General features: G+C 39.5%; 1 protein-coding gene across 1 annotated transcript in view; it reads right to left on the reverse strand.

Annotated features, from left to right (window-relative positions):
- Positions 1–461: 461 nt before the first annotated feature.
- The window catches only part of KIAA1549L (KIAA1549 like), a 60,094-nt gene continuing 45,714 nt past the window's right edge, over positions 462–14,841 (reverse strand). Inside the window, exons 17-21 of the mRNA XM_042837216.1 lie at positions 12,979–13,326; positions 7,771–7,868; positions 6,593–6,738; positions 3,599–3,750; positions 462–743 (exon numbers count right to left, since the gene is read on the reverse strand). Coding sequence (XP_042693150.1) covers positions 462–743; positions 3,599–3,750; positions 6,593–6,738; positions 7,771–7,868; positions 12,979–13,326 — 1,026 coding nt within the window. The remainder of the gene's footprint in view (positions 744–3,598; positions 3,751–6,592; positions 6,739–7,770; positions 7,869–12,978; positions 13,327–14,841) is intronic.

A 14,841-nucleotide genomic window follows, 5' to 3' on the forward strand; every position in this document is an offset into this window, starting at 1 on the left:
AAAAAATTAATGTGGCTGCCATGCCTACCATGGCCTTTAGCTTGCTACTTTCCATCCGTTTTCTTCTTTAATCAAAGAAATAAGGTTTTGACATGTAGAAGACATTTTCTTCAGCAGCTCTGTTGGGCCTGCAACTGAAATATTGCATGGCACTGACATGTACAGCAGCATCTCTAGCGGTGATGGGTCGCAGTATGAGCGCCAAGTGACAAACACTCACATGTGATCAATATTATCCATTTCAAAGAGTTACCTGGCAGCATTTCCTTAGCTGGCAAGGAGAATACATATCTTCAGGGTCCTGCTGCTCTACTCTAAGTCATTTCATAGTGTTGACTGTTCAGATGGAGAAAAATGCCATCACTTTGCACAATTCACTGCAGGTTTATAAGTGAGAATTAAAGAGGTCACTTTCTTGGCTGCTTCAAGTTACGTGATACAAATGCTGTGCACAAAAGACATTAAACCTGGAACTCAAACATATCTGTTTGCTTCTTGGCCAGTTTAGCAACTTCTTCTCTTATTGCCTTTACTAAGGCAGCTGTAGAAATGTTGGTGAGAGGAGCATCAGAGGGGTCGTTTTCTGTCAGGCTCTGTTGAGAAGCTGTGGCAGAGGGCAAAGGAGCTTGTTCCAAGCTGGGATGCATGCTTGCTGATTGGCTGTATTGGCGAGGCAGTCGTGAAGGAGAATTGTGTTGGTAGCGGGGCCTTGGATAAGCCTCGATGTATCCAGGGAGCGGAACCTGTAGAGCATCGTAATTACACCAAATTATACAGAACAATTTATCCTTAGTGCTGCCTGGCAGGTAACATAAACCTCCACGGGGTAGAATAAGATGGACAGATAGGAACCTATAACGGGAATGTAAACTCTACATCCTGAAGTGTCAGCTGACAAATGTGCATCTTTGCATGTGCCATCTAAGCACACACATCAGTAAGACAGGTACTCAACTCAGTGTGGCAGCACTGAACGACTAAATTTATTGTCACTGTAAAAAAACCAAGGAGGAGGCTTTTCTGAAAGCGTCCTCTCTTAAGTAGCCAGCTCTACTGTACTTCAGGACTCTGAAAACCCAGTACAGAGGAATCTTCTGACCTGCAGCAATAAGGGGGGCTGTTTAGTCCTCGTGACTACTAATTTTCCTTCACAAATCCACGATACCAGTTTTCAATTCACAGTAAACTTAAGTTCTCAGTTTTTTTTAATGCAGCAAATAAAAATAGCATTCATTTATATTTTGCAAAAAGTCTAGAAAATAGATAGATACAGCCCTCCATGTTAAAAGGTTTTATGCTGTGACAGAAGGCAACCCATAACATATTACTAGGACAAGATAATTTCTCCTTGAGGAAAAATCCACCAACTTATTACCATAATCCACTCCAATGAGAAGGAAGAGAAGTCCAGTGATATTTATTTTGAACAGGATGGCTGATAATACCACATTTACCATAAGGTAACCAATAAACTACCACTGCATTTAAGCACTGAAAAGTTAATTGACTAATTTATATCACTCTAATTGGGAAGAATACATGTTGTTAGCTTTTCAAATGCACTAAAACCTTGCACAAATACGTAATACAGTCTGCCTGGCATGTGTCTCACACATTCAGTGTGGTGTGATAACAGACACAGGGAACAAGCATGGTATAAAAGTGACAAATGCAGTTGCCTCTTTAGTTTTTTCTCCATAGATTATTCAGAAGACAAACATTTTGGCAGCACAACACATGAACATACCACTAGAGGCCACCAGGTTCCTACTTTCACTAAGCAGCATCCATCAATTTGGAAAATAAATGCATTTCCCTTCTCTCACAATGCTTAGTGCTTCAATACTTACCTTTGAATTGAAAAGCAACATTTAAGGAAATTAAGCTTACAGGACAACTCCCATTTCACCTGCCACCTTGGTGTTTAATTTACAACCCAGTTAGTGGAAATGCATGAGAAGTACAGCATCTCATTTTTAAGTCTCTGCTCTTCCTAAAGGAACTAAAGTGCTTGTTGCTTTGTTTTTGCTTTTTTTACATTTCTTTCCTTCCTTCTGTTATATCACAGAAGGGCTAAAAGTCTGGATAACAAGAAGTCATTTAAACCTCTGTAACAGATAAGTGAAGTTGAAAGGAAAAATTCATTTCCTTTGAATTCTATAATGTCACAGTTAATTTTCAGACAGCTTCTCACCTCCCTCTCCATCCCTTTGTGCACACAGCAGAAAGGAAGGCCCACTGGCACTATGTGCTCTTCTCATCTCTTTCTCCTTCTAAAGGAAGGAAACTGGAGGTCAGAGCCTTGTTTTCCAGTTTAGTCTGGTTTGTTCTCAGGCTTGACTTTTGACAGGTGATACCTGATTCTTACATGGGACTGAAGCTGAGATGCAAAAGGGAAAAAGAATATACAAGCAACAAAGTACTTCTCCCATTTTTTTTTTTTTTTTTTCTTCTTAATGAAGAAGTTCTAATTGAAGTTCAGATACAAGTAGGTCTCTTGAATCTACTAAATGTCAGTAGGATTACGAATAAAAATACATTTTTAACAAAGATTTTCTGTGCTTTCATTCTGGAAAGGGAATCTGTATGACTTCACAAGCCTTCAGCTATTGGGAGCACAACATCAGATACAGTTTGTATATGAATATCCTTTTTCTTGACAGTTCAGACTACAAATTCAGACTTGCATCTGAGAATCAAATTGAATTCTTTTCCTCCTATACATCAACAGCAGTCATGAAGATCTGGCACAAAAGAGCTGTCCTCAGGAACATCTGTATGACCTTACTGTCTCTTGCTTAGTTGCTTCAAGGCAACTATTTGTCTCCAAGTGCAGTTCACTAAAATATTCTGTTGATCATCTGCACAAAGAAATAGAATCCATCTCCCAGTTTAGCTGAATTGGTTCTGCATAAACATTAGAATTAAGCTCAAGCAAAAGAGTCAATCCTGCATTTTTTTTCCTTAGTAGCATTGAAGTTAAATGTCTTAAAAAAAAAAAAAAAAAAAGCCCCTAAGTGATAGAATTTGTTTCAGACATGATGAACTACTGCAATTCATTTTAGGATCTCAGTTTCATTTCTTTGAAATGCGAGTATACTTCAGCCTAACAATTGGATCTGTCCAAGGATAGAATTGTGCAATTAATTATTTAGTTTAAGATCTGTCACTCCCAGCAGAAATGCTGCACAGCAGGGCTGTGGCAGATTTGGGAGCTAGTATCTGGGAGTGAGGCTGTCTTGAGAGAAGTCTTCGGGGTAGAAAGATGTTCCCCAGCTTTGAAACAGCATAAAGCCACTTCGTGAGACAACAGCATCACTCACTGCCTACCAAACATTTAAGCTCTGTCTTGGGGAAAGAAAATTGTATCTGTCACACCATCTTTGAATGGGTGCCAGCCTCTAACTTACTGAATGATGCTTACAGTCCACTGTATGGACAGATAAATATCTGTACCCTCTCACAAAGGTCCTCACTGCTAGAGATTATTCCCATTCAGGAAGAAATCACCCTGCTCAGATTCTTTGCTGATGCTTAGCATCACTCAAGACATCTTTTGTGTAGAAATGCACATCATTAGAAAAGTTAGGATACTTACTGAGTCTGCCCACTGCCCTGGTAATTCATTTTCCCCAGCATAGGGCATCCAAGCTTGGTTCCTATATGCTGTGGGTGGTGTTGGGATAAAATAGCCTGTGAAGCCAGGTCGGTTTGCTGCTGGTATGGCAAACACTGCTGGTACTGTATTACCTATTAAAAAAATGACATCATATACAATTAGCAACCCATCTTTTAAGCTAAAAATTAGAAGATGTTACTTGCGAACTAGATGTTCAAGGTTTTTTCTTTTTTTTTTTTTCCCCCCAGTGAGAACATGATCATCATTGGTTGGATGCAAGACTCCAAGTAGCTGACTACACATCTTTATAACGGCAGAAAATACTGGAGAAAACAAGATTGGCAGTTGTCCACATAGTGATGCACAACCGTTAGATAAAGATATGAAGACTTACTCCTAAGGACTTGGATCCTTGTAATAACGACTCCCCCTAAAACTTCAAATCATTCCAGAAAAAAGGGTTCATTTTCCTTTTACGTTTGTTTCCTTGTATTCAATTTTTAGCTGCTGTTACCATGGGTTTCAGAGGATTGCATCTTTCTTTTCAACAGCAGGCTACAAAGCATTCAGTTTAAATTTATATTTACACTGTTCTAATGTCTCTAGGCACAAGACCTACAAAACTGAGTGATACCTTTAAAAGGCTGTAATCTCAACAACTCCATCATAAAATTTCTATGCTTCCATTAAAAAACAAAGAAAAAAAAAAACAACCACCAAGGCTCTGCCTGCTCAACACATTTCCCAGCAACAGCCTATGACTGCAATGAATTATGCAGCTACCACTTATATAAATATTTCCAAGGAAACTGCTGACATAAAATCTGTTTTCCTGTGTCTTCTTCAAGAGATATGCATAGGGATGTCCAGGAAGTTGTCTGTTAGAATGCCATGATCTTACTTGATGTTAAGTAGGAGAAAACAGCTTTCCCAAGACAAGGTTCAACCAGATCTCTGGATATGGTTATATCTGCTCGTTAAGTCCTTCACAACAGAAGGTACTTCATTTTGCCATTTCTGAGATTACACACAGTATGTAACTAGGCAGTCTAGAAGTCCACCATTTCCTCACATACTTCCACTATTTCTAGAGAGAAACCATCATAATTCCACCTATTTGCCAAATTTAAAGTGCAATCTGCTTGCCTGGTAAGACTTCTTTCCACCAGTGTCTCTTTAGATAGAGATACAAACACCAGCATTTGCATCACTGGTACACTGCAGCCTCATTCCTAAACCCGGAGGAGAAGAAAGCTCTCTACTGTCTTTACCACGTAGCAAACAAAGCACGTGGATGGGATATTTTGAGTACTCAGTAATACACAGCCATGTATTTTAAAGTTTCACAGAGTATAACAAAAATAAATCATTGATGCGAGAGCAGAAAAGCCAGTAAATACAAAAAACACAATAAAAAGACAACTGAGCATCTTCACTGAGGAGTGATTAGCAAGGCTAACTTGTCCAAAGTATTCTTCAGACTTGTACTGAGAAAAAATTGCTGCTCCTGCAGATGACACACAGCTTCTCTTCACCAAAAAAGCTCTTAATTTAACCACAGCAAAATGAGCAGTTATACAAATTGAACACTCAAGAAGCTGAAGTACTGTCTTACCCCAACTCTAACTGCAAAATCATTATTTTAAAGCTGATGTTGATGGGCTGCATGAGGGCAACATTTGGTCATTTCATGCCCAATCAGCATCTGCAGTATAGCCTTTCCACCTACTGATCTGATAAAAATTTATTTTCCAATTAGAACATTAGAAATCCTCATCTGTTACACTTGCAGATTTCTCACAACTCTATCTTCCCCTGCATTAGAGCCATTTAAAGGCTCTCTCCCACACGAGCCTTTCCTCCAGTTAATCCTAGAATAAATCTGGCCGACTCCACAGTGTACACTAAGGTCATTTTGTCTCTTCTGAAATGCACTCTTCAGCGGTAGCACACCATACCTATTTGTAACATACAGCAATAAAACCCCTGCATCACTGGAAATGACAGAAAGCTATATCATGCAGAATGTTGCTGCAGTCAGGACAGTAGAGTTCTTGGCAGCGTGGCCTGCTTTACAGTTCAAAACACTTTTATATGAAAGAGTGGCATCTGCTCCTTTTAGACTCACGTTGAGGAAGGTACTGTGATAAGAATGTGTGCACAGTGGATCCTTCAAACCTACTGTATTTAATTAATTGGCAGCAGATATGCATTTTCACAGCATTATTCTCAGCAGATTTTGAATACAATGCAGATAACTCTCAATTACTTCTGAGAAAGATAAGAAAAATTATTTGCAGATTAGCAGTCATGTCTAATGAATCTGCCGTTTACAAAACTGAAATGACAGTGTAAAATTTTCCTAATCTTGAAAGCTTTTTTCTACAGGTCTTCAAGAAAACATTTTGCCAATGAGAAGTTGCTTCCAGTCTTCTCTGACATTTGCTGGTGACAGCCTCTCTATGCAAGGCCGTATTTGTTTAGACACATGACAATTGCTGTGTGTTCAGAGGTCTGCCAGAAAGCTACCTCTTGCCATTGAGCCCCGTCAATCATATAACTTGCGCTCTTGACAACCAATAGCCTCTGTATCATCTAGACAATCCCCCTTAAAATTTGCACCAGATTTTTGGTGCAGATGAACTCTTCTACTGGACCTTAGTGGCTCAGAGTCCTGGTAGGTAAGCCAGCAGAATGACATACTAGAACAAAGACCACCTCGTGGGGTCTTTTACCTTCAGAAACAACCGTCTCCCTTTCCTTTTGCAGGATGAGCAATACTTTACAATGTAGCTGTTCTGCATTTGCAGAGGCAGTCGTTTACACATCCCCTTCATTTGTACCTGGAGAAATACCCAATTCCTTCTTTCTCTAAATAATCGTGTTCTTACTATTTCTCATCAGCTCATTTACATGCAAAACAAATCACGCTGTTCTCAAGTTGCAAGTTAGGTCTGCAGGTCTATTTCTCACCTGAGTGAAAAGTCGATTGATCAAGCGGGCCTACAGGCATTGGAGCTCTTGAACCAGGTGCATAAGATGCAGGATCGTGATGCTGGGCCTGATCCACCCCACTGGACTCTGGTATTCTCACTTTGCTGCCAATATCTGATGTAGACCTGAGCATTAGAAATGGAAAAAAAAAAAGAAAGAAACATTTAACATCCCAACTATTGGACAGGACAGCTATATTTGCGTCTGTAAGCTACAATATGACAAGCCTGCTAGGATTAAGCTTCCCAGTTTTACTGGATTTTCAAACAAATGCCTATGATACGCAGTACAAAAACCAGAGCTATGCCACAGCTCATCAATACAAGATTATAGAAAACACAGGATGATAGGGTGTCACAAAGTAGTCTAAACTGCACATGGGAAATTCTAGCATCTCATGAAACGATGCGTCCCAGTTGATTTATAGCTTTACTGATTTATATTGATTTATAGCACTATAACATAGTAGTTACAAAACAATATGCCAGAAAAGAACCCGTACTCCGAATATTTGGATGCAGCTAGCAGACACTCAGAGAAGTTTCCTTTCTTCTTAGTATTCTACAGCATTTCTCAGTAGGCTTGCAGTGCCTTTGAATTACAGTTGGAATTCTGCAGTGTACAACAGCACAGCACTGTAGGCTAAATCAGCTCTTGCACCACAGAAGTGTGAAAATACCTTGAATTGCTTTTTATGAAGGAAGAGGCAGTATACACTGAGCTAAGAATCAGGCATTTTACTCATACTTGGCTTTGTAAAGCAAGGTGTTAGATATCTGAAAGCTAGGTGGAAGCCCCCCAGACCCAGGATACTGATAACTTATCAGTATCACATCGCAGGTTATTAGAACAGAGAACAGCAGGGTGCAAGCTATCTGCTGCACATCTGCTACACAATATTTCATTATGTACTGTGTGATTTGGAGGCAAGGATTTCCTAATTTTATTGAAAAAGTTGAGCTAATAGAAGAGAAAATTTGCTGTTATTTCTTTCCTCTTGATGTTAAAATGAAAATAAAAATAGCATGTTTCTAATTCCATGAGTGTTTCTTTATTAACTGGATGGCTCACAAGTGCTTCTTGAGGGTTTGTCTCAGTTCTTACAAAAAACTGTGTTTTTTAGAGTTCATATTGAGAACAAAGTAAAAGCTATCTACCTCCTGAGAGAGGCAACAGCCACAGGACCAGTTCTAGGAGGGACAGGAGGAGGAGGAGATCCCATCACCATCTCAGGAAGCTGAGAAAATCTATAAGCCTGTAGGAGAGAGAAATATTTTCTAAAACACCAAGAGATCCACATTCAAATTAAAAAGTAAATAACCTCAGAAATCAAATACTCGTTTCAAGTGCTGGCCAACTAGAGGCTATTATTCTGTGGCACCACTAGTAATGGAATTTTATTAGAGAATTTACAAAGCTTGGTTGATTTTAGGATATGGAAGAAAACATGAACAAATGAGTTCACAAAGGCAAGGCAGTCTAATTAAAACAGAACTTATTAAACTCTACCTTTGTGACACTTGTCACCTTGCTGGGAAAGTAGATCTGCTACAATTATGTGAGATTCCGCAGATAATTTGGATTCAAAGGAAAAGATCTCTGAATTTTCACTTCATAGCATCACAGAACCCTTAGAGTTGGAAGGGACCCTTAAAGGCCATCTAGTCCAATTCCCCTGCAATGAACATGGACACCACAGCTGGATCAGGTTGCTCACAGCCTGGTCCAGCCTGGTCTTGAAAGTCTCCAAGGATGGGGCATTTTCCAAAAGTAAAACATTTTAACGATTCATAAAACATTCTCAGAGTTTTTTCTGCCTGGTGAAATGGAACTGCCCACAAGCAATGCATTTTTCAACTTTTTTCAGCCCCAGAGAGATTAAAAGAAAACTCTTCACAAAAACCCCAAGCTCTGTACTTTTCTAAAGCAATAACAATTCAAATTGTTTTGAAACAAAGTTCAGAGGAGCATGCAATCAGCTCACCAACTCACAAAACGGAGCATCTTGCTCATAGCTATTCTGGCTTTCATCACTAATGCATGTGAAGGACCAGTGATTGTGTGCTGTGGCCTGTAGGACAAAACGCCCCTTCTAAATTCTTTGGTATGCTGTAAATTAGAGGTCACAATTTGGCTAAATATGCTTAAAGGTAGAGGTGGGGGGTAATCAGTCTCTACAGTATTGACACCTGTATTCTACCTGTTATGCTTTATTTGTTCTTCATTATGCTTTAATGACAACACTTCAGAGAAACAGAGATCAGAAAGAGAGCAAACTTGGGGGAGGCTGTGCAGTACCAAGAGATATGCATTCTGACAAAAACTAGCATCCAAAGTCCAACAGTGAGGCTTTGAACTACACGAGATGATTCTGCTTCAGTCAGAGACTGCCTCAGCAAACAGCAGAGAAAGCTAAAAACATGTTACCACGATGAGTCACCCTCCTCCTGCCTGTTGAAAGAGCCCACAGGATTTACACTATTAGCTCAGACTTAACACCTACATCTAGGTTTGAATTTGGCAATATAAATCCCACACTAAATTTCTAAAACCATTATCATACAGTAATCACCTTTACATATCACACTTTTAGACAGTGTTCCATTATGCTTTTTCTCTGCTGCAAAACTGGAAAACATAAGCTAACAAAAAGCTGACTTTTAATGCCAGCATAGCTAAGGGAAAAGCAATACAAACCAAGCATCTCTCTCCCACCTCTCATCCTTGTCTCTTTTAAAGCAGGGTAGGGCCCCTCAAAGGCATGTCTTTGAAAATCGTTTTTCCTTTCACGCCACCTATGATGTGTCTAAATATTCACTTTCACCATGCTACAACATTATTTGAAGTATTTCCATCTCTAAGTGGGAAAAAACTGAAAATGCAATAGCACATTTCCTAGCCAGGGGTGGGAAATACTGATTTTGATTTTTAACGAAATAAACGTACAGAACAAACAAAATGATATTTGCATCAAAGTTTAATTTACATTTCTAATAACACTGGACTTGAAATGGTCTGCAATGCTTCTTCTGTACCCAAAAAGCTGGCAATGCTGAACTGAACACTTCCTTCTGGCTCCATAACCCTTTCATCCTACATCTTGCCCTCAGCATACATTTGTACTAAGCATGAAACTGTTTTTTCCCTATCTTAAAGGTACAGCATATGTTTCAGAGTGGTTGGTGACTCCAAATGCTACTGAGTACAACAGGGCTGATGGAGAGGAGCAGAGGCAGATATGGGTTTTCTCTTGCGTACTAATGCACATGCTTTGAAATGTAGACATAAAATGAAGCTTTTTAAGATACCACAATGAATGCCTCACAAACTTCCTGCAACTCGCACTGAAAACGTGGAGAGGAATAAAATATGAAGTAGAAAATCCAAGCACTTATTTTGCTGCTTAAACAGGAGATGAACAATTTTGAACGAGTGGCACTGTGTCGCTAACGGCTGGGCAAAGGGAATCCTGTTAAAGTGAAAAATCCTATCAAAAGATTTGCTGTGCCTCACCAAGGGACTGTCCACTCTGGTGGAGAGCAGTCAGTCCTCTGCTGTGCTGAGCTTCCTCCAAAATAGTTATGACAAGGAACTCTAAGCTTTCTAGACTTTCTGTAAGATGTTATGCTGCAGTATTATTTTCCTACATGCAGTAGTATTTTCCTACATGCAACACAAATAGAATAAGAATGTTTAGAGACTACAGAGGCATGTCTGTTGGAGGTTTAGATGAGCCCTTTGGTACTAGACTGACATGATTACAGAAACAAAGCAACTTCACTGAAACTTGTATGCTGCTAGAAAGCCAAGCAAACTAACTTACAAAAGAAGCACTCACATACAAACAAAAAAAACATTAAAAAAGCAAAAACAAGCCAGCGTATATGAAGATGTTGATTTCACAAGAAATTTGCCTAATTTTGTTCTTCAAAATGAAGGTGCTGAAGATTTTTGCAAATTTGAACAGCAATAGTTTTGCTTTTCTCAAAAAAAAAAAAAAAAAAACTTTTATCTAGGAGCATTCTGAAAAGATTCCAAACCCTGTTTTGTCCAAAAATGAGATCTTGTGTAATATGGAGTCGACAACAATTCCTGTTAAATTAATCACATTTCAAATTCAGATAGCACAAGTATCAGACTGCAGACCTCACACCACCCTTCCAGAGAGAAACGTCAGTGAGTCTTTTTTTGGCTAAAAGACTGAGAATCTTAAAAGCAAACCAGTGCAGTAATAAACAGCTGAGCAAAAAAGCTGTAAGAGTTTGGGTCCAGGAGACATATGCTTCAATCTTATTATTTATGCTATATAAAAGTAGAGAATGCAAGTGTTAGAAATCTTATTCAGCACTTGTATCATCTACGAAACATCTCTGCAATAAATGCTGGCTTAAGTGCACTCAAATTACTAGAAAGACTGTGCGAGCTCCTAAAAGGTTGAGTGTAACGTACGGGCCATGAAGGCCCACGTCTCAGAAGAGAATGATGGGCTGAAGATCCTCATGCTTATATTGTACTTAGAAACCCACAAATAAAGCCAATGTCTGCATTTGTTCCATCTAACAAGGAAAATCTTAAATCCAAATTTCCAATCATAACGGACACCTTCAGTACACCAGCCACTTTACAGCTGCTCCACGGCCAGCCCTGCTGTACTCTGGCCCAATCAACTCTCTGGTGCCTCCCTTTTCAGCATCTGTCAGGATTACCAAACAGAGGTATCACGGGCAGGCAAACAGGTACTAAAACATCGAGAGCAGCAATTCTTGCATATTTTTCCTGCACACATCACTCTGCACGTACACTGTAAGTGGGTTTTTCTAATTGAAATCCTCCTTCCCCAATTGAGAACAAACAAGTAAACATTTCAGTTAAAGTACGACTTACATCTCAGAAACAGATTGGCAAAAAACTATGAACTAACAACCTCTATCCAAGCACCATTAGCCTGCGACTATCCTACCCCATGGCAACCAGTTAAAATGTAAGTGTCTTCAGGGAAGTGCTTAACATTATCTTCAAGCCCCCAGAAAGATAACCAAGTACTTTAAAGCCCAGAAAACAAGTAGACGATTGAGTTTGAAAATAGAGAAGCAATCACCAAAAAAGTATGGCAATTACATTTTCTTAAATCTCACTCCATATAATGATTTTCATTTCCTTTCAAAAAGTCTTTCTCAAGTGTCAAAGTAATTTGGATAGCTATTAACTGTCTCTTGAGCTTCTAATCGAATTCTAGCCATAAAATCCCATTATATGCCATATATGAAGTTCACTGCGGTAGTTTCAAAGGGCCAAAAATATCCCTTAGCATGATTTAAAATAGCACCAGCGTGAGCCTCCGCAGGCAGTGCCACTGACTTTCACTTATGTTTAGAATAGTTCAGAAGCAGCATCCTCTAATGTACTTTTTACTGTCATGAGAAGTCACAGTAACAGTTATTTTAAAGCGAGGACACTTTTTCTGCTTTATTCTCTTCTTCTAGGCGTTTTAGGGGACTCAATTTGAAATGCATTATTTCAAAACAAAACAAATCATTTCTGACCCCTAAAATGCATTGAAATGAACAGCGTAAATTTAATGCAGCTTCACACCCCCCCTCCCCCCCCCCCCCCCACTGAGATGGATAGATACAGCTTCAGAGTAACAGTACCTTGGAATCCAGAGGTAGCTTGACCTACCAAGGATGCCCACAGCACTACTGCTATTGCTGTCTATGTATCTACAAAATATTCATTATTTCTGTGAGATAAGAAATTGTTAGTTGCAAATTGATGCGAGCAAGTGAAGCATCAAGAATGACCTACATAAGGTCAGCCGAGAAACCTGTGGCACTGAGCTATTTCTTAGTCCCACACCAACAGATATAACTGTAAGGCTGCCAATAGCAGCCCACATTTCAGGTCATGCAGATTTTGCATCGCGCTTGGTTCCCTGGCTTGGGCTGATGTTTCTCACTGGTGGAATTTGTGCAGAAGCGTTGGATGTTTCATGCCCAGGTGTTTTTTTTAAAAAAAAAAAAAAAAAAAACATTGCTTCCAAATATGCATTCAATCAATAGGAGACATGCAGACCAGTTCTTTATCCGTTGAACAGTCTAGAGCTTAGTGCAGCCTATTCTTTCAAGCAAAACATAAATAAGGTCACCTTGCTGCTAAAACAGATTCTAAGAGTCTTCATGCGAGATATGGGCATGTGTAAAGACAGAGAAACATGCCCCACTACACAAACTTATTTACTGTAAACATGGCTTTATGCTCGGTTTTTAAGCATGAAAATGGGACTCCATCTTAAAAAGAAAAAAAAAGTTCTTAGAATGGAAATATCTTTATGGTATTAAAGCGTACTGAAGAGAAGTTTCACTTACTGGTCTTGGTAGACTGTACTGATACATTTCTGGTCTGTATGTGGGCACCCACTGCACACCCGCTCTAGGTCGGGTCATGGTACCAGGAGCGCTGGTCACCACCTCTGAATAGGGCAAGTGTGGTGCGGAGCTGTAGGCCTCCTGCCTGCTCTGTCCTCCGTGACCTGCAGAGGCCAGGCTGAAAGCCTCTTCCAAGAGCATATGCATCTGTTGTCGAACCTCATCAATGGAGGGCTGAGAGCTTAAAGTTGAGGTCTCTGAGTGGCCTTTGGCCTGACGGGACCTGGTGTAGTTCCGAGGTTCAGTGACACGGTCAACATTTGTTTCTTCTATAATTTCAGGCTCAGTCTGTTGGATGGAGTAAAAGTATGTACACATAAAAGCTTTACAAGACAGCATTTCTGCCGCTTCACACAAAACATTCTCGAACACTGATTTAACGTATGCAATGTCAAGACTTGTTACAGTATAGACACATGACAAGAATTTGAAAGAAATTACATCATGCAGGCAAGGATAATAGCCAGGGATTCAAAGACTCTTTCACATCCTTCATTGTTTGCAGCAAAAACTATCAGAGACGCTCTTGTAGCATATTAAATTGTTAAGGATTCACTTAAAAACAATGAGAATTAATGTTTAAATTCTTTTCTTAGTTGTTAGTATCAATGGGATACAACTGTACCAGGAGTACAGATCCCTAAATGGCACCATTACTACGAAGGACTGCATACAAGGGACTGCTTGTTTCAGCTACATGGACTGAGGTTCTTCTGTTTACTCACATACATTAAAGTTGCAGAAGATCTAAGGTTTAGGAGTTCTCCTGAGATTTCCTAACCTCCCCCTGTGCTTCCCCTCCTCAGGGAGCTGCAGAGAGCAAGGAGGTTGCCTCCTGGCCTCCTCTCTTCCAGACTGGGCAACCCCCAGTGCCTCGGCCCCTCTATTGAGATACTCCCAGGGTCCCTTCTAGGATAATAACTGCAACCAAAGAAAAGCCTCTGGAATTGTACTGTCCAACTGGATGATTAATAGCCATGCTTCTTCTGTTTCATTATAACCGTAAAAATATCAGCGAAAGGAATCCCACAAGAGACCTATTGGTACCCAGTGTTGAAATAAATCAGGCTTTCTGGTACAACCCCTTGGTGAAGCCACTACAACTCTCCTTGATTCTGTCCAGTAGAAGAATATAATGTTTAAAATAAATCATATGAATAACAGATTTTTAGTCATTGTCGACATTAAGCCAGCTTTGACTTATCAACTTAAAACTGGCCCTAAGATTTGGGAGGAGACCGGTGACACTTCTGCTCAAGTTTTAAAATTTATTTCTATTTCCTCATAGCACTTTCTATGCTATTTTCTCTTTCATCAATTGAAAGACGTAAGTACTGTAGATAGACACCACTATATGTTAACATTGACATTAGACATATTTAAAAGCCATTCAGGCACATTTATTATGTAATATTAGAATCACACCAAGAAGGAAAAGCAAGCCCTGTACAGATGTGGAGTTTATCCATTTCTAGCAGGATTCTGCTGCTGCAACAGTACCATGAAATCACTGTATCATGAACTTCTTCATGTGAACACCAATTCAAAGCTTTTTGAGCATTTGCATTACTGTAACTGTATCAATAAAGTTAGATGAGTACATTCTTTTTCATATTCTTAGGTTTTTATAATGAGGTCATTTTCTTCCCTTTACACAAAAAAAATGCCTTTTTTTTTTTCTGCCCTAGCATAAAGCTCATTAGCAGCTCAAAGGTTCTAGACTCTTTCATTACAGCATTTGCTCTACTCATAATTGTCTTTGAAGATCTCAGAAGTAATAAACATGTTCAAGTTTCCTTTGCG

This window comes from Centrocercus urophasianus, unplaced genomic scaffold (genome assembly GCF_019232065.1).
Source record: "Centrocercus urophasianus isolate 14NV4802_14NV808 unplaced genomic scaffold, USGS_Curo_1.0 seq_7, whole genome shotgun sequence".
Taxonomy (NCBI): Eukaryota; Metazoa; Chordata; class Aves; order Galliformes; family Phasianidae; genus Centrocercus; species Centrocercus urophasianus.